We start from the raw sequence: 23,162 nt of genomic DNA, 5'->3' as shown, positions 1-23,162 counted from the left end.
TGGGCACCATGGAGTCTCTTCCTTTAATTTTCTTGTCCGCCCATTCATTTCACAAACTGCCCCTTTTGTTAAATCAGAAGAGTAAACCTAGAGTACACCCCTTGGGTGGAAACCAGAGCACCTTTCCCACAATTCTGACAGAGGTATTTTCTTCGGATGGAGAGTATATACCCTGTTCTTAAATTTATCCAGAGTGAATTGCATGGACTTTCTGAAAAAATCTAGCGGGAGCAATCTGATTGAGAGACTGAGGAATAAGGCTCTAATTTTTCTCCCCAGCTTTGTTGAGAGATAATTAACCTACATCGTTGTAAGGGTTTGAGGCCTGTACTGCATGATGGTTTGATTGATATATATTGAGAAATGATGACCAGAGTAGGTTCAGCTAACATCCATTCTGTCATACAGATATAAAAAAAGAAAAGAAAGAAAGAGAGGGGAAATTTTTTTTTCTGTTTATGGTGAGAATTCTTAGGATCTACTCTCTTAAAAACCTTCCTACGTGTCCTACAGCAGTGTTAGCTGTAGTCGTGGAGTACAGTACGGGTCTTGTCCTTGTTCATCTTATGACTGGAAGTTTGTGCCTTTTGGTCACCTTTCTCCAGTTCCCCCTCCTCACCACCCGACTCCTTCCAGCCTTTGCCTCTTGTACCCACAAGTCTGATCTCTTTTTCTGTGACTTTGGTTTTTTGTTATTGTCCTTAGATCCCACATATAAGTGAGATCATACAGTATTTGTCTTTCTCTGTCTGACTTATTTTGCATAGCATGTCTTCAAGGTCCACCCGTGTTGTTGAAAATGGCAGAACGTACTCGTTTTTTTTCTAATGGCTGGATGATATTCATATATATATATGTGTGTGTGTATATATATATATCCCACAACTTCTTTATCCATTCACTCGTCAATGGACAATTTGGTGGCTTTCATAATTTGCTGTATGTAATTTGAGCCCCGGTGTTAACATAAAGATAATTAATAAATAATAAATATTTATTACATAAATAATTTTATTTTATTTACTTCTTCAACTTCACTTGTCCTAAAGAAATAGGAAAACCAAATCAATTTCACATTGTGGTAGCATTTTGCATGACATGCGTTGGGATTTCAGAGTAAGAAATTATCTACAGAGAGTGGAGTTCTTTAAACAAAACTTCATAGCCACCTTTCTTAACCAGTTTGGGCTTTTAGTAGCTCTTTTCGTATCCAGAGGCAGCCAAGAAAGCAAGGACTCTATTGATAGGTCCTCAATCAGATTATGAAATTCTTGGGATAATTTTTTGATCCATAATTCTGAAGTTATTTACTCTCTTTTTGGAATTTGCTGTGTCCTTCTCTCCAGTTGCTGTTCTCTTCCTTGAGCTCTGCGTTCTTTCTGCCCGGCCCCTTTGAACCATTATGCCTGTGGGCTACTTCTCGGATTCTTGACTCCAACTTTGCGTTAGGACATGAGGTGCTGGATCCTCCCCAGACACCCAGTCCAAAGAACCTGGGTGGAGGGCAGACTCCAATCCACTCCTAAACCCCTAACCCAGGTCCTAGAACTTACAACTTGCTGAGAAAGATGCTTCTATTAAACTTACATGGATGATTATTAATCATTATCATCTGTTTGCCCTTAGCTGCTGATGGTTGTTTTTCTCTTAATACCAGGGAGGAGATACAGATTCTCATTTTGCTCATGATGTCCATATATTTTTATTCACCCCTTTCATTCTGTTTAAGTCTAAAGGCAAATAAAAATGGCAGTCATATGGCCACAATTAAGTCTGTTGTATCTGTTTTCTTTTGGCTAGGCATTAGGAATTGGATGTCTAAAGACATCTTTAATTTTCTAATGAAATTATTATAATTTCAGTTGTAAATTCCAAATCAATAATCATCATTAAAAAATCAAGCCACATAGAATGTATATTAAAAACTAAATCTTATTTAGATGATTACCTAATAGTTTATTAAGATAGAGATACCACAGTTTCTTTTGTTCCCAGAAGAACTTAGTTCTGTCCCCAAACAACAAGGTTGTTAGTAAGGTTATAATGCCTGTCACAGAAAGTGTTTGGGAGACTTGGCATGATAATTTTTCATGGGTAGTGTATATGGGCACCTTCCATTAACTAGGAAACTGGACAGGAAGACTAAGATGTTTCCTCCTTCTGCACTTACTAGAACTAAAAATAACGTTTATTACCCACAATCATTGGATAAATAACTTCAGTTAGAGATTTAGTTGCACGGTGCTCCAAGGTGATGTAAATTCCCATGAGGCTGCCATCTCCCTGATGTGATCAAGAGATAGGCGAGGACGATCTGGACCTTGGGGAGATACACCAGGGATAGTGGAAAAGACAGCCTGCCACACAATAAGAGATGTGCCAGTGGGCTTTGTTCCCCCTTCTACTACTACAGGTGACCTAAAACAGGTAGTGTGAATTCTAACAGTTTGCCTACACTCAAATCCTTTTGTATTTTCTGAGTAGCAATATGAGGAGTCCATTCAGCCTCTCGTGCAGAGGGAGCATTCAGAGAGAGACACTATGGGCTGTCAAACCTGTGGGAGGCCGCTGAGTCACATATGAGTCACACATCTGGCTTTAGAAATCTTTAGACTTCCACGTTACCAGACGGGGTGGTCCATTTTAAAACTGCTTGTTGAAATTCACATTGGGATGTGCACTGAACGGAGCACCAGGAACAGTGACAGAACGGCTGTTAAAAAAAATTAGAATTCTGCAACGATTCATTCTGATGGTTGATGTTTAATTCATGTTACTGGCTGCTCCATGATTCCTTCATATTTCATAAAGATGCTGGGTTACATGAGCGTGCCATCTTACCAAAGTGGTGTCCTCCGTTCACTGGGGCTTCTGACATGCTTGCTGTTTTTTCTTGGATGACTCAATGAGATGCGTGTTTAAGTCTTTCCTTCTAATTGCAGAAGTATTATTTCCAGTGTGGAAGATACAACAACATTAGGACTTTCTATAAGGAGATTGACCATTGCACTGTGAAGTTTTTCTTTCATATTTTATATGAATAGTTTAAATACCAGAAATCATTGGGTTATTTGCTTCCTGAAAAGCAAATATACCTGGGGCTGATTTTTTTTTATTGCCGGTTTTTTTTTTTTTTTTTTTTGGTTAGTGATAGCAAATCACCTAATAATAAAGATTTACCTAGAAAATTCACATTTTACGGCACCTGGGTGGCTCAGTTGGTTGAGCGATTGCCTTCAGCTCAGGTCATGATCCTGGAGTCCCAGGATTGAGTCCCACGTGGGCTCCACACTCAGCAGGGAGTCTGCTTCTCCTTCTGACCTTACCCCTCTCATGCTTGCTCTCTCTCATTCTCTCTCTCTCTCTCTCTCTCTCAAATAAATGAAATCTTAAAAAAAAAAAAAAACAAAATTCATGTTTTAAGTATGGATTTAAAAAGGGCTTCTAAGTAGTTATAGGTATGTGAATCATGCTTCACAGCATTTTTTTTTTTTTTTTGATTTACTGGCTATGACATAGACATTTCAATTGGATTTAGCTCCATAAAGTGCTTTTTCTCCCTGATAATTTTTTCTTTTTAATTGCCTCGACTTTCAGTTATTTTTTTCACATACAATACATAAAAGCCCATAATTTTATAATGCTGTAACTTACACATCACCAAGCATTACATGTATTACATTATTTGGAAAATTTAATTCAAATAAAAAATGTTTGAAAATGTGACTGAGAAACTAGAACTAATTTCTTTTCCTGTGTTCCTCTGGTATTTATATAGGACTTCCACTGATGGTTCATATTCTTTGCAAGGAATTCTCTGATAGTGCTAGGAATTGTTCAGTTTTTCACCATTTGATAAGCATAAATTCACGTTTAATCACAATTCTCATTGTTAATTTTATGGCGTTGACGGAGAAAAACGATTTGATCAAAACAACCAGTTTAGCTCTGTGTTTATATGGAGCAGGTCAGGAGGGAGAGCGGGCTCTCACACCGCGCCCCACGCAGCAGTCTCGTGCTGGGCATGCGCACTGTGCCCAGACCCTCAGGAGCGCAAGGGCCACGAATGCGTTGCTCAGGCAGAGGGGGGTCAAAGAGAAGCACGTGTCTGTGGGCACACAAAGGTTGAGAGCAATTAAACTGCAATGTATTTTCTGGAGCTGAAAGAATATTTACTACTTCAAATTTGAAGGTTTCATTCCAATTTTTTTTTTTTTTTTTTGTAGAATTTCTGTGCCTTATGGCAAAGGAATTTAAAAAGTTGGGGATACGCCACCCTTGCCGTGTTCCTTTCTGATGGTTTCCAGAGGCGGGTTCTTATTTGTCGCATTTGCAAGTTAATAAATTTGCATTGATAGCTTTTTGATTGTTAAGTAAACTCTGTCCTGGAAGGGCTGCCAGAGAAATGATCCTATGGGCTGTCTTTACGAGGAGGGCCGCGCCAGTCAGTCTGGGCCTAGGCTTTCATATACTTGGATTTGTTTGTGTATCTGAACCTTCATTATGAGGACAATGAAGGCCAGCTGAAATTCACATCTTCCATCCCTATTTGAAGGGTTTCATGTTGCTTTGAAAACATTTTCTATTTAGAAACATAGCAGGGCTGACTCTACATCTAACCTGCTACTTGATGTCAAATCTGTGTGCATGTTGTGCATAACAGGAGAGTCCGTGGCTGTGTACCTAAGACCGACCATGCTTTGGTAATGAAGGCAGAGCAATTCATGGGTTTGCAAATAAAACAAATAGTGCTTATTTATTTGCTAATATGAATGAAATCTTTAAAAAGAATGTTAGGAAAAATGACAGCATTTCAGTAATCGTGCATGTTTCTACAAAAAAAATTTTTTTAAAGATTTTATTTTTTCATTTTGAGAGAGAGAGAGAGGGAGGGCGGAAGGAAGGGGAAAGAGGGAGAGGATCTCAAGCAGGCTCTGTGCTGAGCGCAGAGCCCCTACCTGGGGCTTGATCTCAGGACTCCGAGATCCCAACCTGAGCCTGAATCAAGAGTCAGATGCTCGACCAGCTGAGCCACCCAGGTGCCCCTCCACAAAATTTTTCTTAAAGAATAAAATATTTGAGTTTTCTCAATTATTTAAATCTTCATTTCCTAATTTCCTTTTCTCTTGCCGTATAAAAATAGGACTTACGTAATTGTCATTTCTTTTCCTTAACATCGGTGAAGCAAACTTAAAATTCAGGGCTGTGACCCTCTGTAAAATAAAAGACAGGAGATATTTGTGAGTTCTGATAAGAGAAGAGTTGAGGCCTCCTATCTGGTGGTTTAATGATGAGCGCCAAGCCATGTTTCAGACCACCCTGTCAATTAGCACTCATTAAGACCGTATGTCTGTTGGCTTCTTAGGGCAATTTGTCCCACTTTGCCATTTACTAACTCTTTGATCTTGGGCAAGTAACTTCACCTCCCTATACCTCGGTTTCCTTATCTGAAAAGTAGGACGCAATACCTGCTTCAGTAGATTCTTGGAAGAATGAGAGGATGTTCCCATGACTTGTTTAGAACAGCTCCTCACACTTAGGTGCTCAACGGATATTATCTACTATCCATTGAGTGTCTGCTGTATGCGTAGAACTGTGTTAGATATTCTCAGAATACAGAACTATAGGCTGTGGCCTCTCCGCTCCCTGAAATTAAGTATTGCTGGAGAAGAAGAATACTAACACAAGACCTATATCAGCGTGTGTGACTTTTTGTGGGACAGGCTATGTAAATCTTAAAAACATAGGGAAAAGAACAATTTCTGAGGCTTTGAGGACTTGGGTCGTCCAGAAGTAGGACCTAAGCACAGACTTGAAGGATGAATTTTGGGAGCTGAGGGGACTTAGGTAATTTCAGGTGAGTGGAAAACACGATTGCCTAACATGACAAAACTGCCATTATTGTGAGGCAGTTGAACTGGCTTGACTGTAGATATTGACCCATAGGGGGAATTGGATTGGCCATTTAGAATCCAAATATAATAAGCACTTGAGTATTTGGTAGTGCTGAAAATATTATGAATGTGCAGTTCATAATTCAGACAAGAAAGAAATAAGGATGTTTTTATCAGGACATTACATAATATTCACATGCTTGAATACGGCTTGAATAAGTTTTGGGAACAGTGCAATGACTGAAAAAAATACAGATAAACAGTGCAAGGGAAGATCTTCAATAAAACGCATGGAGGTTTAGTAATAAGCAAGTAGAAATGCAGCTGATTTCGTCTATAGAAACACCGGTAGCAGATTGCGTGGCCCATGTGGGACACCTCCATTGGTCCCAAGCTAGAGGGACGAGACTGGAGGTTGTAACTCACTGGGATGGGGAAGGATAAAAGACTCAGGGCCTCAAGAGACCAAATACCTCACAGGAGCACCCCTCCCCCTTCTAGCGAACCATGGAACTTTCATTCATACCTGCCCTAAAGTGTATGGCTCATTGGTGGTCTTGGAAGCTAGAAGCAAATTCCTGGAGCTGAGGCAAAATATGTTCACTAAAGAAACTATGAAAAAATTCTTGAATAAAACAAAAATCAATCCAAAATAGTATAAGGAGTAGGTATGAAGAAACTTTGATCTTTGAGAGTGAGGAATGTGTGTATTTATGACACAGATTGAACACACACACACACATACACACACACACATATGCAGGAGCAGCAAAAGGCCAACAGAAATTGAAGGCAGAGGAACATGAACAGCTTAAAATCTGATGTTAGTGATAACCCCTCCTTCTTTTTCCTACTGTCAAGGACTTTTACCTTTCCAGTGTGATTAGCACGTTCACATCCCTTTCTGCATTTCTTACAGGATTGACTCTAGATAAAAATGGAATACTAAAGCATTTCACAAGTCTAAACAGCTTTCTAAAAACAGCAGCAGTGTTATTGAAAATGGTTTCAATTGAGAATAATTTCAGGAACTAACATTCCTGGCATAACACCCATCTCACAAACAATCCTAGATTTAAAGCAGCTATCAAGCATACTCCTTTTACACCGAAAAAAAAAAAAAAAGAATTTAATGATATAGTTATCTACATTATAAGAAATGCCTATTTAGCAAAATAGTGTGTCTGGGCTATCTACATCTTTGGCTTACTTATGTTATATTTATCCAACTACAGGAACACTGTGGGTGGTTTATTACATAACAAAAAGCAGTGTGGCATTGGTGGGATATTTATAGAAAGTAGAACACTTTTGAAATATATGATCTTATTACTTCAAATTTATGAATAAGCTCTTTATATATACCACCACAACTGAAGTGGTCAGATTATCAGATCTTGTGATATTCTAATTCTTTCCCAGGTCCACAGGGGATAACTATGTCTCTTACCTCCTTGGGTTAAAAATAAAATTCTTTCTCAAGAATAGTGGTATAGGCAGAGAATGCTTAGGACAAGGACCTTAAAGGCTGCAGACTTCTCACTCTCCCCCTCCTCCTTACCGTAAGAGCCCCCTCCCTTTCCCTTCTCCTGTGTATCTCGGATTCCTCTTTTGCTTTATGCTCTATGATAATTGCTAATGGGATAATTCAAGGAGGGTGTGGAAGAAAGATGACTGTTTTACTACTCTCTCCTTGCTAATAGCAGTGGGTTCATATACAGCCTTCTCTTTTCTAGAGGGCTTACCACATAAAATAGAGCAAGGAAGGACAGTTAGTCTTGGTAGGACCTATTGTAACAATTCTTAGCTATCACTTTGGCTCCATTGTTTCAACCAGTAAAAAGGCAAATTCTTTCTGTAGCAGTTAAAACAATTAAATGGATAACTATGTAGATTTGACACTTCCGTACTCAACCATTACACTTTACAATAGATTAAACGGGGTGTAATTTGTGCTCTTCTGAATTTGATGTTCCTCAAATGCATGCAAAATGAAATGGATTACCATATATATATATATTTTTTTTTTCTTGAATAAAGAGTTTCCTGAACTAGGCACTACCCTCTTGAAAGCTGTATAACAGGCAAATCTGATCTCAAAAGAAACAGTATTAATTGCTTGGCAAGTATTTTTCTTTCAAATTTAGTGAAAACTTGACTATCTATATATTTGCTTTTAAAATTTGGGCTCTTTCTGTACCATGAAATGAAGTCCAGGATATAAAAGATTATCTTACTAGTGAACAAAATATTGGTCTTAGTATTTAGAGATCTCATAGTGAGTTCTCCAATATAATGTGAGTTTGCAGACATCATCTGTTGACAACATATTCTGCTAGTTGACTCTGAGTTATTGTAGGGGCAGAGAAGGATTATGAGACTTTTTTTTTCCCCCTGTGACATTCATTATATACTTGAAAGATTTGGAATGATAAGGTGCTCATTTTAGAGATTTAATAATCCCCTTATAATAGTCATATTTTGAAAATTTGCTACTTGTTGGAAAGTGGGTGTTTCGTATAGATGCGTGGGTCCAGCAGTTCATTTTTTCTGATGTGGATTGTGGAGAGAAGAAGAGATTTAGTAAATCAATCACTTTCTCTACTTAAGTAAAGATAATTGTGCTTCTTAAAGACACAGTAATGCAGTTATATTTCATTTTAACACATTTTTCTATGTATTCGATAAATATCTCTGTGCCTCCTATCTGCACGGCACTGTAATAAAAATAGTGAGGTTTCAGTGGTGAATGAAAACAAAAGTATATCCATCTAATCTGGACAGGAGAATAAACACAAAACTCAATTTAAAGGCTTCTGGCATTTAGTTGGATAGAGGAGAAAATCTTTAGTGTGGGAGGTTGTGAAAGGTGATAGTTCAGTACTTGTGGAATTTATTCCATCACAATGGATGTGGAGGGTTAATTTCAGGGAGAGGTTAGAGAGCAAACGCAGAACATGGAAAAGGACAGTCAGCACACATGGGAAGTGTATGAGGTTCCTTGGTGATTAGAAAATATACCTTGTTATGGGACGCCTGGGTGGCTCAGTGGATTAAAAGCCTCTGCCTTCGGCTTAGGTCATGGTCTGGGGGTCCTGGGATCGAGCCCCGTGTTGGGCTCTCTGCTCAGCGGGGAGCCTGCTTCCTCCTCTCTCTCTGCCTGCCTCTCTGCCTACTTGTGATCTCTGTCAAATAAATAAATAAAATCTTTTAAAAAAAAAGAAAAGAAAAGAAACGTTGTTTATACATAAAATACTGTAACATTTTAATGAGATTTTTGGTTGTCTTTATTGTTTAGAACGCATAGAGATCTGGAAATTTTCAGGTCCTTGAATTCACTTGTCCTTCTCCTTCTTTCCTACATGCTGATATCTGCCCCATATTCATCTGAATGCCTTTTTTCTCTCATCTTTCCCTCTCCAGTCAAGAGATGGTGAAGACATTCACACATTTATGCTGATTAGTACCAGAAAAAGTGATGACCTCCAGTCTAGGGCACATCTTTAAATAACCTCTGGCTAGTGCTCTTTTTAAACGTCCAACTTCCTTTCCAACCACCCTACCTTCATACCTGCTGCTTGTCTCTGAACAGATGACTGTCTCTTTTATTACAGAAGAAATAGACACCAATAAGTAGAACTGTCTCAGCTTTCTGATCAAGTTGCTCTGGTTATTTCCATTTACCCCAAAGCTTTTATACTTTCCCTGCAATCTCTATGGGGGAGCTATCCTCCCTTCTAGCCATGGATTAGGCTTCTCCTGGGTTATGCTTCTTTCTTCACGCGCTCCCCACCTTCATGTTTGGATACAGGGGGTGAGCAGGAACAGCCCTGATCGAGAGCTTCTGCAGGACCTTGCTCCGTCAATACAGTACACGTTCTCTCCTGAATCTTCAGTGTCTCCTTTTCTACTTCTTGTTCTCCTCGTACATGGAAAGATGCCTAAATCTCTCCTATTAAAAAAGAAAAATAAGGGTGCCTGGGTGGCTCCGTTGGTGAAGCATGTGACTTGACTTAGGTCATGATCTTGGGGTCGTGGAATCGAGCCCTGTGTCGAGCTCCACACTCAGTGGGGAATCCACCTGCCGCACTCCTTCCCCCTTGCCCCTCCTGCTGCTTGCGCTCTCTCCCTCTCTCAAATAAATAAGTAAAAATCTTAAAAAAGAAAAATAGGTACTCCTTGTTCTTTGTTCTTTTCTAGGTACTCTTTGTTTTCCCTTCTTTCCTAGATTCCACACTGTTTCCTCTCATTACCCTTACACGTAAGGTTTGGATAAATTTCTCCCACCTTATTTGATGACTCCATAAACTATATCCTCTCTCTGGAAATTTTCCCCTCCTCTTGGTTTTGTCATACCACTGCTCTGGGATTCCCTTCTCTTTTGCCACTACTCAGATCATCTGTAACTTCTTTAAATGTAATTTTTCAGAGTTCCAGTACTGGGTATTTCCTTCCTTCTGTACACTGTCCTTTGGGAGTCAGACATTGACTTACCTATGTTCTCTATATACACTGGAAACACCAAATCTTTATATTCTTATTGGAATTTCTGAGGACTCCAACCCAGATATATTCAATTGCCTAAATATCTACACATGGCTCTCTCAGAAACGTGTCTAATTGAATCATTAAAAGCAAACACAATCATGTCCCTCTAAATTGTTCTTTCTCCTGTGTGTATATCAACATGTCCTCTCATTGTTTAACTGAGGAACTCCATGAATCATCCCCAAATTCCACTCACTGTCTACATCCCGTACTATGTGAAAGCTTGTTGTCCACACTTCAGATATTTTTTTTATTGAGCTCATGGTTTCTTATACTTAGCCTCTCCTCCACTTTTCTCTCTCCTCTTACTACCACTGAGCTGGTTTGGATCCCTCTTATTTCTTACTCGTCTAGACCGTCCCTTCTTATTTTTCGTTTTCCCTCTGAGCCACCATCCTCTTGGCTATCAGAAAAAAAATGGTTTCATCATGTTGATACACACTTGCTGGATCTTGGTACTCTCTAACTTTGCCTTTTCCATGATCTCCGCATTATTTTGGGAATACAATCTAAATGCTTCGGAATGTGATTTAATGCTCTGGCCCATCCGTCTGCCTGAATTTTGTCCCTGCCGTGCCTGCTCCCACCCGATGCCGTTTGTTGAATCGACCTGGACTCCAGCCATTCGGGCTACTTGTAGTCGCTGCATGTGCCGTGTTTCGTATTCCCTCTGCCTTCCCTTTTTCTTACTTGCCTTCTCAGTTTTGTCGAATTCTATTTGTCTTCCAAATTTCACTTCAAGTAGCTACTAGCCCACAGAGCCTTCCCTGTCTATCTCCCTGCCCTACTACCTAGTAAACTCTTAAGTGATTCGCTGTTGCTCCTGAAATGTATCCCACTCATGGGATTCAGGACACACTACCCCAAAACATGATGCTGAATATTTTAAGCTGAGGGAGTTTGAGAAGTGGCGTGTGCATGAAGGACTTTCTGACCTTCCCCACGTAGGAAGGTTGCCTTCCCTAAACCCAGGGGAGAAGAACATTCTTATCTCTGAAGACGAGGGACAGAGGGAAGACTGACTGAATAGGCTTTGTTAAGTTCCCTCTAGTTTACGATACATGGTTCGTACTCTTGTCTCTATGTATCTTTCCCTACTTTCTACTCTCTATCAGATTAGCATAAGAATGCTCAGGTTTAACCATTTCTTTGGGTCTCTATTTCCTTATGAAGGTTCTCTTGTCATGTAAAATATGTGTTACATAGATGTGTCCATTTTTCTTTTTTTTTTTTTTAAGACTTTTATTTATTTATTTGACAGAGATCACAAGTGGAGGGGGGGGGGAGCAGGCTCCTTGCTTAGCAGAGAGCCTGATGCGGGACTCGATCCCAAGACCCTGGGATCATGACCTGAGCTGAAGGCAGAGGATTTAACCCACTGAGCCACCCAGGTGCCCCTCGGTTTTTCTTTCTTAACCTGCCATTTGTTATAGGGGCCTTCTATTGTCCAAGTATTACCTAAGTTAAGAACTTAAAAGAGTAGAATAAAAAGATATTTTTCCTCCCCAACACCACCATGTTTTTGTTCTCTTTTGCCTTTTTCCTGCCAGATCTGATTTCAAGACCAACCACACTGTAAGGCATATATCTTTCATTTCTGCACCTGGCGTTTTTAGTATCTGTTGAATGGGTTAACAGCAAACAAAATCTTCCTTGTGGGGTGCCTGGGTGGCTCAGTGGGTTAAGCCTCTGCCTTTGGCTCGGGTCATGATCTCAGGGTCCTGGGATCAAGGCCCACATTGGGCTCTCTGCTCAGCAAGCAGGGTACTTGCTTCCCTCTCTCTCTCTGCTTGCCTCTCTGCCTACTTGTGATCTCTCTCTCTCTGTCAAATAAATAAATAAAATCTTAAACAAAAATCTTCCTTGTGTAGTACGGTGTTAGTTTCTTATTGTATGAAAAGGATATATCCTCTTTTAATTTTCTTCAAAATTTCATAGTAGCTTCTAGGAATATTTAATAAAATTGGGCTTAGGGATTATACGTGTGCACTCGACAGTTTACCCAGAAAGAGAAAGACTGAGAAAAGAATCTGCACGTATGAGTGTTTTCGGTAGTGTAGTTTTTCACTTTCATGATGAATGGGATCTTTGCTTATTTCTTGGCCATTATAATCTTCAGTTCCAGGTTTGAAAGGCATTGTACTTATGAATTTTAGGAAAAGCAGGTAACACCCCATATCTATGAAAAATTATCCTTGCTCCCCTGAAGTGTTCTTGACAGCTTGTCATTGGAGGCAAGGAGACTGGATAGGTCCTCCGTTGCTTTCCGCCAAAACAGGTTAAACTCGATGAACATTAGCAGTGACAGTCCACTCAGGTATCAAGTTAGAATGCACATTTTGGATCACTTTAGCATAAATCAGAATTCAGACATGAGGTACTTTTTTTTTTTTGACATACATATTCGTTGTGTCTTAGTTTCTTAGCTAAAGGGATATATAATACTTCTTACTGTTTGTTGATGTTGGGAATTATTTTTAAGAAGAGTTGATTTATTTTCTCTGGGTATTAGGAATTGTTCACTAACTGCTTGGAGAAATGAGATAGTCTGATATGAATTAGAAAATGGCATCAAGGGGGCGCCTGGGTGGCTTGGTCATTTACACATCTGCCTTTGGCTCAGGTCATAATCTCAGGGTCCTGGGATCCAGCCCTGCTTCAGGATCCCCACTCATCGGGGAGCCTGCTTTTCCCTCTCCCTCTCCCCCAGCCTCTCCCCACTCCTGCTCTCTCCCTCTCTCTCTCAAATAAATAAATAAAATCTTTAAAAAAATGGTGTCAGTGCTCTTTGCTCCTGCCCACTCCCTAATGTAATTTATTCTGAATGGAAAAATGGAGCACAATTATATTTATCTAATAACAGTAATAAGAATATTAGTAGTTCGTATTTATAGTATTTTTCAAATGGATTATCAGGGAAGAAGGATTTACTTTGCCATTCAAGCTCCTTCTGGCTGGATTAAGAATCACATTGACCTGAGACAGATTAACTGGAGAAAATCAAATTTAATAGCATACCTGTGGGGAATCCATACAGACATGGAAATTCCAAAGGCGTTTAGGCTTATTTTATGAGCTGAGGCGGGGAGAGGGGTCTTGAGGATACAGAGGTGAGAAAGACCATTCGCAGAAAGGTGAGAGGAGATTCCCTATTAGAGAGATAAGTTTCTTAGGTAAGAAAGAATCTCTGTTCATAGCTGTCTTCCTTATATAAGTAGGCAGTTGAGGGGGAGGTAAAGAGCTTTTCCTGAATCTACTGGGTTTTGATTGCCTTTGACCCAAAATCATGTTCTTGCCAAAGTGGCCCATCTTGGGTCCATCTTGGTGGCCTGCCCTTGGCCCCTACAATACACACCAGCGTATCAACAGCAGGAAGTATATTAGAATAATGTGACAGCCTTCATTTTAATGGTTCTATAAATTTCTTTCCATACTCTCCTCCTGTTTTATTTATTTATTTTTTTTCTTGATAATTTTTTTTTTTAAATTTCTTGATAATTATTTACCTTTTAAGGTTATATTTATAAGCATGGGTCAATAAATATTCTTCCTTATCTTCATTTATGTGAAAGTATCGCCAGCTTTTATGTATTTCATTAGTTAACTAGTTCACTTCACATGTGAGTCAAGCCTCTGTGTTTTTCTTTAAAGCATTCCATCCTTTTTCTGCAACTGACTTTGTTTTCCTTGTTCTTCTTTAGTTTATCAGTTTATTATCTTCTGTATGTTCACCTGCACCTCATTTAAATCCCTTTTTTACATTATGCTCCCCCCTCCACATTTAATTTTTTTAATTCTGTTACATTTAAATATATCTGACAGAAAGTTGGTAACATTGTAGTTCTCTTGGAATTCTTATCTTTCCAAGGAAAAGAAAGACAAACATGGTTAAATCTCATGATGGAGCACTTAAGAAATACATAGTTAATTTTTAAAACAACACTTTCCTAAACCACTCTTAGATGTCATCTCTTAAAGGTGGGAGAACACTTGGTCCTAATAAAATTTGAAGAAGTAGAATAAATAGGCAACAGATAGATACACATGTCATACATATGTAGAGAGAAGTTCAAATTCAAATATAAGTCATTTCCTACCATTCTTACTAGTGTTTTCTTTTATTTGCATGGGCAGAAAAGAATACATATCATGTGTCTTTTTATAAATAAGGATGAATAAATGCAATATATGAAGGGATTACAAGCTATATTGATTTGAATAAGGAACATTGTGTGCTCTTTGGTAATCTCTCTAATGACAGGAAGAAGTGAGACCATTGATTTAAGCTTTCCTAAATTGTCCTGATATCTGTAACTTGTATTTTAAGATCTCCATTTCATTAATCTGAAATATATACATGCAAAGGATTTGAACTGAAATCTTTCAATCATGATTTTAATGCTCAGAAACATTCCTTTAAAACTTCATCCTTGAACTAAGAATTCAAATCTAAGAGTCTAGCTAAGGAAATGAAATACTTTTAAGCTTTACACCCTAAGATATTTGTTGCTTCATAATTCGTAGTGGTTAAAGCTTTTTTTTTTTTTAACAAAAAAGATGGTCAAATATATTATGGGATATAAAGATAATGGAATATTAAGTGGCCATTAAAATACAGTGTTTATAAAATATTTGTAATGGCATGGGAGAATATTTATCATATGACCTAAAAGCAAACAGAGATGTGAATTTTACATAATATGCTTTCAACCATGTGAAAAAATTTTAAAAGACCAGAACATATCAAAATGTTTGGTGGAATACATCAAAATATTCCCAGTGGTTATCCCTGGGTGATGAAATTATGAGAAATTTAAAATTATTTATGTTTTCTTTTTTCAAATATTCTAGATGTAGCATACCCTTGGTATTATATTAAGAAAACTTACAAGCTAAAGGGTAAAATTTAGTTTAGAATATTCTATTTTTTTAGAATATTAAAAATTTTTAGAATATTCTCTTTAATATAGTAATTAATTAGTAATTGATTAATTATATAAATATATACTATATTTTTAATATAGTAATTAGTAATTAATTATTAATAGAATTCTCATAAAAATTAAGGAAACATGTACCCTCATATTGGACAAGACATCTATGGCATTTTCTTTTAGTTTTGTGGCATCTCAGCATCCTGAGAAGTTGACCACTGAAGGTTCATTGGTTTTGTAATTTGAAAGTGGGTTGGGAGGGTGAACATAGTAGGAACTTGGAGGGGGAAGAAAAATATAAAGGCGATTTAATGAATTTTCTACAGCACGAGTGTACTATGTGTGTGGTTTCAGTTTGCCAGAGATCTGATCGAACGTTGTCTTCTGATTTCCGCAGCATCAAGTCATGGGTGGATAAAATGCAGGAAGACCTGGTCACACTGGCGAAAACAGCAAGCGGAGTCAATCAGCTCGTCGATGTGAGTGATAGCCCAAGAACTTTGTTCATCTTTTCCTTGATTTGAATGCTGGCCTACCTTCTAGGAACTGCACTTCTATATTATGAATAGGGCATGATTTTTCACGCGAATTGGGTAGTGGGGTCAAACAAGGAACCTTGGTACCGCTAGTTATTATTTTTTTAAGATTTTATTTATTTGAGTTAGAGACAGAGAGCATGTGCGAGTGCAGGAGTGGGGAGCAGGGGCAGAGGGAAAGGGGGAAGCAGACTCCCCACTGAGCAGGGAGCCCAGTGCAGGGTTGATCCCAGGACCCTCAGATCCTGACCTGAGCCAAAGGCAGATGCTTAACCGATACTTAACTGGTGCCCTGATACTGTTAGTTATTGTGAACAAAAAAATGCCATTCCTGAACAATTCATGTAGCGTTCTCAACACGTGTTACTGCTTACCTACAGCCTCTCCTTAGATGAGTTCATGTGATGTGTAGATTCCCCTAGAACTCATCTTGGGGTTTTATGTTCCTGTTCTTCAGAGTATATTTTAGAATCTCTCACGCAGTGGTGACTTGAAGTCCTGTGATGGATTCTTTTGAATATCCTCAGTGGGAACACATGTTCTTTCTTTGAGGGTAGATTTTATTTTTAAAAATGGTTGGAAAGTGTTTATAGCCATGTCTAGAGACTAGAGTGAGTCATTGAGATGGGTAATAAAGATTTTTGTGCAAGAAAAGAAGACACTCTAAAATATGGTTTTTCTTACGATTTATGAAATGGCTATGAGAGTCACTCTAAAATGATTCTTGAAAATGATAGCAACATATAAATGATAGTATAGCATCTTAAATAGATTATTTTCCCCAGATAAGAGTGTTTATATGTGTAGGTTTCATAAGATTTATTAAAAAATTAATTGTCATTTCTTTAGGGTCTCACTACTTGCATTCCAGTTCTAGCAATAATTTGAAAATACTTTTATTTTGTGTTCTTAGTGATACAATGAGACCTTTTGTTTTCCAAAAATGTGATGAGTCACAGAGGTGAGATATGGTATAAAAGTCAATTCATGGAGGGTATATGAATATTTATCATAGGAATATATATATGTTAGTATTCTTCCCTGGGAGACACTGAAATGTATGGTTACCTCATGTATTGATCGAACTTTATGAAGAAACATACCAAAGTATGTTCAAGAAACAAGTGTTTGTGAGATGAGATAAGGAATGTTTTGGGAAGTGAAAAGTCTTCTTTATGAATAACAGTGACTAAATTTAATTCTAATCAACACTTATCAAGCACAGATTATGTCTCAGGCTCTGTCCAGGCTGCCAAAGGCTGACAGAGATGCAGTTCCTTTCTGTAGAGGGCTGACACTGTAGGACTCAAAAATCCCCCTTCGGAGTGTAAAGGTTCCTGAAAGTTACTGTAACCTGATGCTTGCGGTCCTCGATGATTTTCCTTATAGAAAAAGGTGTTAAAATGTCAAGTTGGACAGGATAATAAAGTGAGCCTCTGTCTAAGTGATGGAGTTTGTGGAAGTGAGAAAAAAAAGAAATGAGAATTGGCAGATTCTGGTTAGAAGTTATATGACTTTCTTTATTGAGAGCTTGAGATTAAAAATACACTGCTCTTGGGAGCTCTTCTTCCCTCCTCTCCACTGTTTCTCTAGCCTCGAAAACCACTTTCTTGGCTGACCTCACTTCTCCTTTTGGTGTTCATCTGTGAACCGTTTTATTGAACCTGCTTTTTGCAATGAATCACTTAAAAAAAAAAACAACTCACCTGATTTCCATTGTGGTTTATCAAGTATAGATTACTAAGAACAATGCAAATCTTGAATGAATAAATAGCCTAGTCTGAATTAGGATTAAAAAAATAGAATGGACAGGAAGAAAGAAAATCCCCACAATGTTCTGTTTATGAGACATGTACCTAATAAAGTGAGAAATAAAAAATACAGATAAAAAATTGTATATTATGTAACAAGGAGCACAGAGAGAGAGAGAGAGAATGAGCAGAATCTATTATTGGAAAAAGAATTTAAATACTGAGACACATGAAGAGTGTTATTTTGTGTAGATAAATGATTCCATATGCCCCTTTCCTTTTGCTTGGAAAGCAAAGGCCCATGATGGGGGCCAAAGGGTTGTGTTTCTTTTTGGCCATGAAAACCTAAAACACAGAGTAGCTGAAGGGCACCAGAGTTGAGAGTGAACTTTATGCAGAGTTTGGGGTTATTAGATGCATAGTGAGGATCAGAAGTTGAATAGAGAAATTTAGCAGATTCCTAGGTTGATATTTAATATTGTAGAAATGATAGTTCTTCCCAAATTATTTAATGGAATTGTTTCTACTGGCATTAGGGAGTACAGCTAAGTTTTTACCTAAAGGCTCAGAAACAGCTCCAAGGAGGCAGCATAGCTAAAATCAGACATCTTTCCAATTTTATAAAAATGGCTTTCTAGCGTCCTCAAACACTAGCCCAGGGAGGGTTGATAATGATTAAGGCATTGTGTTAATTTAAGGTGGACATTGTATTACTTTGATACACTTATGTATTGCAGTATGGTTATAATGATATCTGTCACATTACATACCTTTAATACATTATTATTATCTGTTCTTAACAAACTATACACAGACTTTCAGATTATTTCTTCTATTTCTTGAAAAATGCCTTTTATATTTTAATGGGGGTTATGTTGAATCTCCAGATGGCTTTGAGTGGTATGGCTGTTTTAACAATATTAATTCTTCCAAACCATGAGCACAGGATGTCTTTTTATTTGTTTGTGTTTTCTTTGAAATCTTTCAACAAAGGGAAGACATTTTATTACTTTTAAACATAAACACACTGGGGTACCTGGGTGGTTCAGTCGTTAAGCTTCTGCCTTTCGCTCAGGTCATGATCTAAGGGTCCTGGGATCGGGCCCCACATCGGGCTCTCTCCTCGGCAGGGAGCCTGCTTCCCCCTCTCTCTCTGCCTGCTGCTCTGCCTACTTGTGATCTCTGTCTGTCAAATAAATAAATAAAATCTTTAAAAAAATAAAAATAAACATACACACACACACATAGACATACAAATTCCTGTAGCTGGCAAATGGAGAGGCTGATCATTATATATTAATGAAGAGATAACATTTAAAAAATCAAGATGGTCTAAATTTTAGAAACAAAGGTTTTTTTTTTTTTTTTAAGATTTTATTTATTTATTTGACAGGCAGAGATCACAAGTAGGCAGAGAGGCAGGCAGAGAGAAAGCAGGCTCCCCGCTGAGCAGAGAGCCTGATGCGGGACTCGATCTCAGGACCCTGGGATCATGACCTGAGCTGAAGGCAGAGGCCTTAAGCCACTGAGCCACCCAGGCACCCCCCCCCTTTTTTTTTAAGGATTTATTTATATATTTGTCAGAGAAAGAGCTCCAGCACAAGCAGGGGAGGAGGAGGGGCAGAGAAGGGAGAAGCAGACCCCCCAACTGAGCAGGGAGCTCGATGCAATGTGGGGCTCGATCCCAAGCTCGATCCCATGGGACCATGACCTGAGCCGAAGGCAGGCATTTAACTGACTGAGCCACCCAAGCGTCCTGGAAACAAAGTTTTTAACTTTATAAAACATTTACCAGCAACCATTTTCTCATATAATAAGTTGATAAAATATTTCATGTCAAGATATACTTAAATTTCAACCAGTATCTAAATTATCAGGTATTCTGAATTAATAGGTTCTATAATAATGAATTTGTTTTATGAAAAAGATTTTTTTGGGGGGGAGAGAGAGAGCGTGCACACATGTTGAGGAAGGGGCAGAAGAAGGGGGAGAGATTTTTTTTCAGGATTGCATTTATTTATTTATTTGAAAGAGAGAGAGAGAGCAGGGGGAGGAGCAGTGAGGGAGGGACAAGCAGACTCTGCTGAGCGCAGAGTCCCATGCAGGGCTTGAAACCAGGACCGTGAGATTATGACCTGAGCCGAAATCAAGAGTCCATTACTTAACTGCCCGAGCCACCCAGGTGACCTTGAGAGAGAGAATCTCACATAGCCTCCAAGCCCAGCTCGACCCAGATGCTTGATCTCCTGACCCTGAGATCAAGACCTGAGCTGAAATCAAGAGTGGGCTTGATGAACTGACTGAGCCACCCAGGTGCCCCATGAAAAACTTTTTAAAAAATAGATTGATAAATACAGACTACTGTTTGCTTTTCTATAAAATCCACTTCTGAATGTTCAAAAAGAGCAAACCAAAACAGAATTCTGCAAAGTCAGAGAGCCTCAGCTGCCCCACTTGAGTGATGCTGCTCCTTTGAGGGGCTGGGCAGGGGAGCAAATCATGACACTGCAAGCAAATCACAAGCATCTGGGAGTTTGTTGTCTCTTTCGTTCTCTTTCTTTGCACTTCCCCCTTTCCCTTTAGGAATCCAAGGCTTTCTCAGGGCCTCCTCTTTATTACCAAAAAAAAAAAAAAAAAAAAAAAAAAAAGGGCTGATGGTTATCCTTCACGTTAAGTCTATAGTAACTCTTTCGTCTCTAAACAACAAATTTGATACTAGGCAGCTGGTATGAAGACTGTATTTTGAAAGAGGTAGAGTTTTTCCAAATAGGTCATTCCAAGTACATCTCTTTTCCTGATGGGGGTCAGATGGGGTGGGGGGAACCCACAGAACTGGACTGAGGTGAGGTACGTGATGTACCAAGGACACAGAATTGAAGGAGGCACCAGTTTGGAGAGTCGTCAAGTGAGTGAGTGTGCCCTGGGCGACTGGGGTCCTCACTTGACTGGGGCCCAGGGACCATAAGGGCCTGACTTGCTCTATATCTTCTGCTCCCTGTGGCTGGAGGCACAGACATGTGCAGCCTTCTGGACACAACACTAATCCCAAGCCTCTCTGCTCCTTTTTCTTCCCTGTTCCTTTCCCTTCCTACATATGATATCAGGTTCTTTTTGTTTTTTTAATGCTCTGTAAGCTTCCCAGACTCATTTTGTGTTTATGGAAGGTACACTGGCTATTCCTATATTTGTTCCTAACAATATATGCATTTTAAAATCTCTGCCCTCAAAAAAAAAAAAAAAAAATCTCCGCCCTCATTATCTGACACTGCTCCATAGTCTACTTCTATTTCAATTCTAATGCTGTGTTGATGGTCTGGGAATCCACACTTTTTCTTAACAGAGATTATTGTATCCTTTTAGCTTTCTAAGAAAGTTGAAATTATGCCTGTCACCTTGTTTTAAGGCTTTCTTCTTAACTGCAAATTCTTTCTGGTCTCTGACATGTTTGGCTAGAAATATGCAGGCATATTTAAGAAAATTTGGGGATGGGCACCTGGGTGGCCGGTTGGTTAAGTGACTGCCTTCGGCTCAGGTCATGATCCTGGAGTCCCAGGATCGAGTCTCAAATTGGGCTCCCAGCTCCCCAGAGAGTCTGCTTCTCCCTCTGATCTTCTCCACTCTCATGCTCTTTCTCCCTCTCTCTATCTCTCGAATAAATAAATAAAATCTTTAAAATATCCCCTCACTCCAGAAGTATGTTTTTGAAGATAAAATCATCCTGCAGTGGCATCATCATAGAACTTGCTGGTTTTTGATTCACTGCTGTGATTTCATAAAGTTATGTTAAAATCAATACTTTCACATTTCAGTATGCTCTCAAAGCTGTCAATATAAAACGCGTCTAAATATTGAGCATTCAGTACTCTTAATTAAGTTAGCATTTACATAAGTGTTTTAAGTGAATAATTTCTTTTCATGAGTAACTCGTAGTATTAACAGACTAATGCTTTTACTTTGACATTGTGGTCACGTCACTTATGTCAATAGAATATTCATTTTCTAGGTGGCGGAGAGTTTAGTATATTAATCTGTTTACGAAGGAAGATACTCCAGAGCAGAATGTAATTAATCATGGGTGATTTCGACTTAGGGAATCAGCAAGGTGCAGAGACAACAAGGACTGGGATCTTCTTTTCTTCTCTGGGGAGTGCTGCTAAGTAGCTGGTTGGTGTCAGGTGCCCTGTTACCTGCTTGTTAAATGAGATAGAGCCTAACACTCTCTTCCTTACAGAAATGGTTTAGGGGTAAAAGGGAATATGGAAACCTGAAAGCAATAAAAGATACTATGGAAAAGTTAAATGCTTACTGCATGTTAAAATGTAGCTTTATGGGGGCGCCTGGGAGGCTCAGTGGTTTAAGCCTCTGCCTTCGGCTCAGGTCATGATCTCAGGGTCCTGGGATCAAGCCCCACATCGGGCTCTCTGCTTAGCGGGGAGTCTGCTTCCCCCCCTCTCTCTGCCTGCCTCTCTGCCTAGCTCTGATTTCTCTCTGTCAAATAAATAAAATCTTAAAAAAAAAACTTAAAAAAATGTAGTTTTATGTTCATATTCCTTTATAAAAGTAACACAATTTATAAAAGTAATAGAACTATTTTATGCGAATAGTATAATTAATTTTCAGATACAACTATTTATTGTCATTTCACATTCTGGTTTTAGTTATAATTGCCTTATTTTCTCAGTGATGAAATGTAACCAAATGAATTGCCATAATTACATAGGCAACTTGAGATTATAGTTATTTTAAGGGGAAAATACTTTTTTTTATCTAAGTAGAGAGAAATCTATTTTGACTGCATATAGTATTATCAGTAGAGAATATGGATTCCCTTTACCCTCCTACTGGAGATTTTAAAGTAAGAAGCTAATTTTTTTTTTTTTTAACAGTGTAATTACATTCAATTTCAAAGGTGTGGGATAAACTCTAGGGGATTTCTAATCTGATACTTTTAGTATTTTATTAACAGGTTTTTCAGTGAAGTGTACTGTGCGTTCATGAACAGTAATAGTAAGAGACTATTACAATGTTTTCTTTTTTACCTTACCAATCTGTACCATTATCAATAATTAACACTTATGTTATACTACTACTTGAGGGATGCATGATTATTCATTGTTTTTCCAAATAGCAATCTAATGGCTTGGTAATACTAATTACAGAGAGAATGATGTAATGCTGTCTGAGCCCTTTTCTTGTCTCTGAGCTACACAGTGAAGATGGAAACTAAGAACTGCTAAATGTTATAGCTAAGCGGTAGCTTCTCTAGAGTGAAGATGAATGGCATAAAAGACCATTATTTGCTACTGAACCCTCTCGGTATACAACGTGCAGATTCTTATTATTTATTTTTTCTGACGACAGTTAAATTGTCTTTATATCTAGACCTGTGGGTCTCTAGCCAGGGGCAGTTTTGTCCCCCAGGAGACATTTGTCAGTGCTTGGAAACATTTGTGATTGTCACAGCTGGTGAAGGGGGGGTGCTCCTGGCGCCTCATGTGT

At 38.6% G+C, this 23,162-nt stretch overlaps 1 protein-coding gene across 7 annotated transcripts in view; it reads left to right on the top strand.

Annotated features, from left to right (window-relative positions):
• Positions 1–23,162, top strand: part of CACNA2D1 (calcium voltage-gated channel auxiliary subunit alpha2delta 1) — a 499,615-nt gene that overhangs the window by 75,669 nt on the left and 400,784 nt on the right. For all 7 annotated transcript variants that reach the window (XM_080818060.1, XM_080818058.1, XM_080818059.1 and 4 more), the window contains exon 2: positions 15,774–15,855. In XM_080818060.1, coding sequence (XP_080674186.1) covers positions 15,774–15,855 — 82 coding nt within the window. The remainder of the gene's footprint in view (positions 1–15,773; positions 15,856–23,162) is intronic.

This window comes from Martes martes (assembly GCF_963455335.1).
Source record: "Martes martes genome assembly, chromosome: 11".
Classification (NCBI taxonomy): Eukaryota; Metazoa; Chordata; class Mammalia; order Carnivora; family Mustelidae; genus Martes; species Martes martes.
The sequence above is the reverse complement of the archived record's forward strand: the minus strand, read 5'-3'. Positions and strand labels throughout refer to the sequence as shown.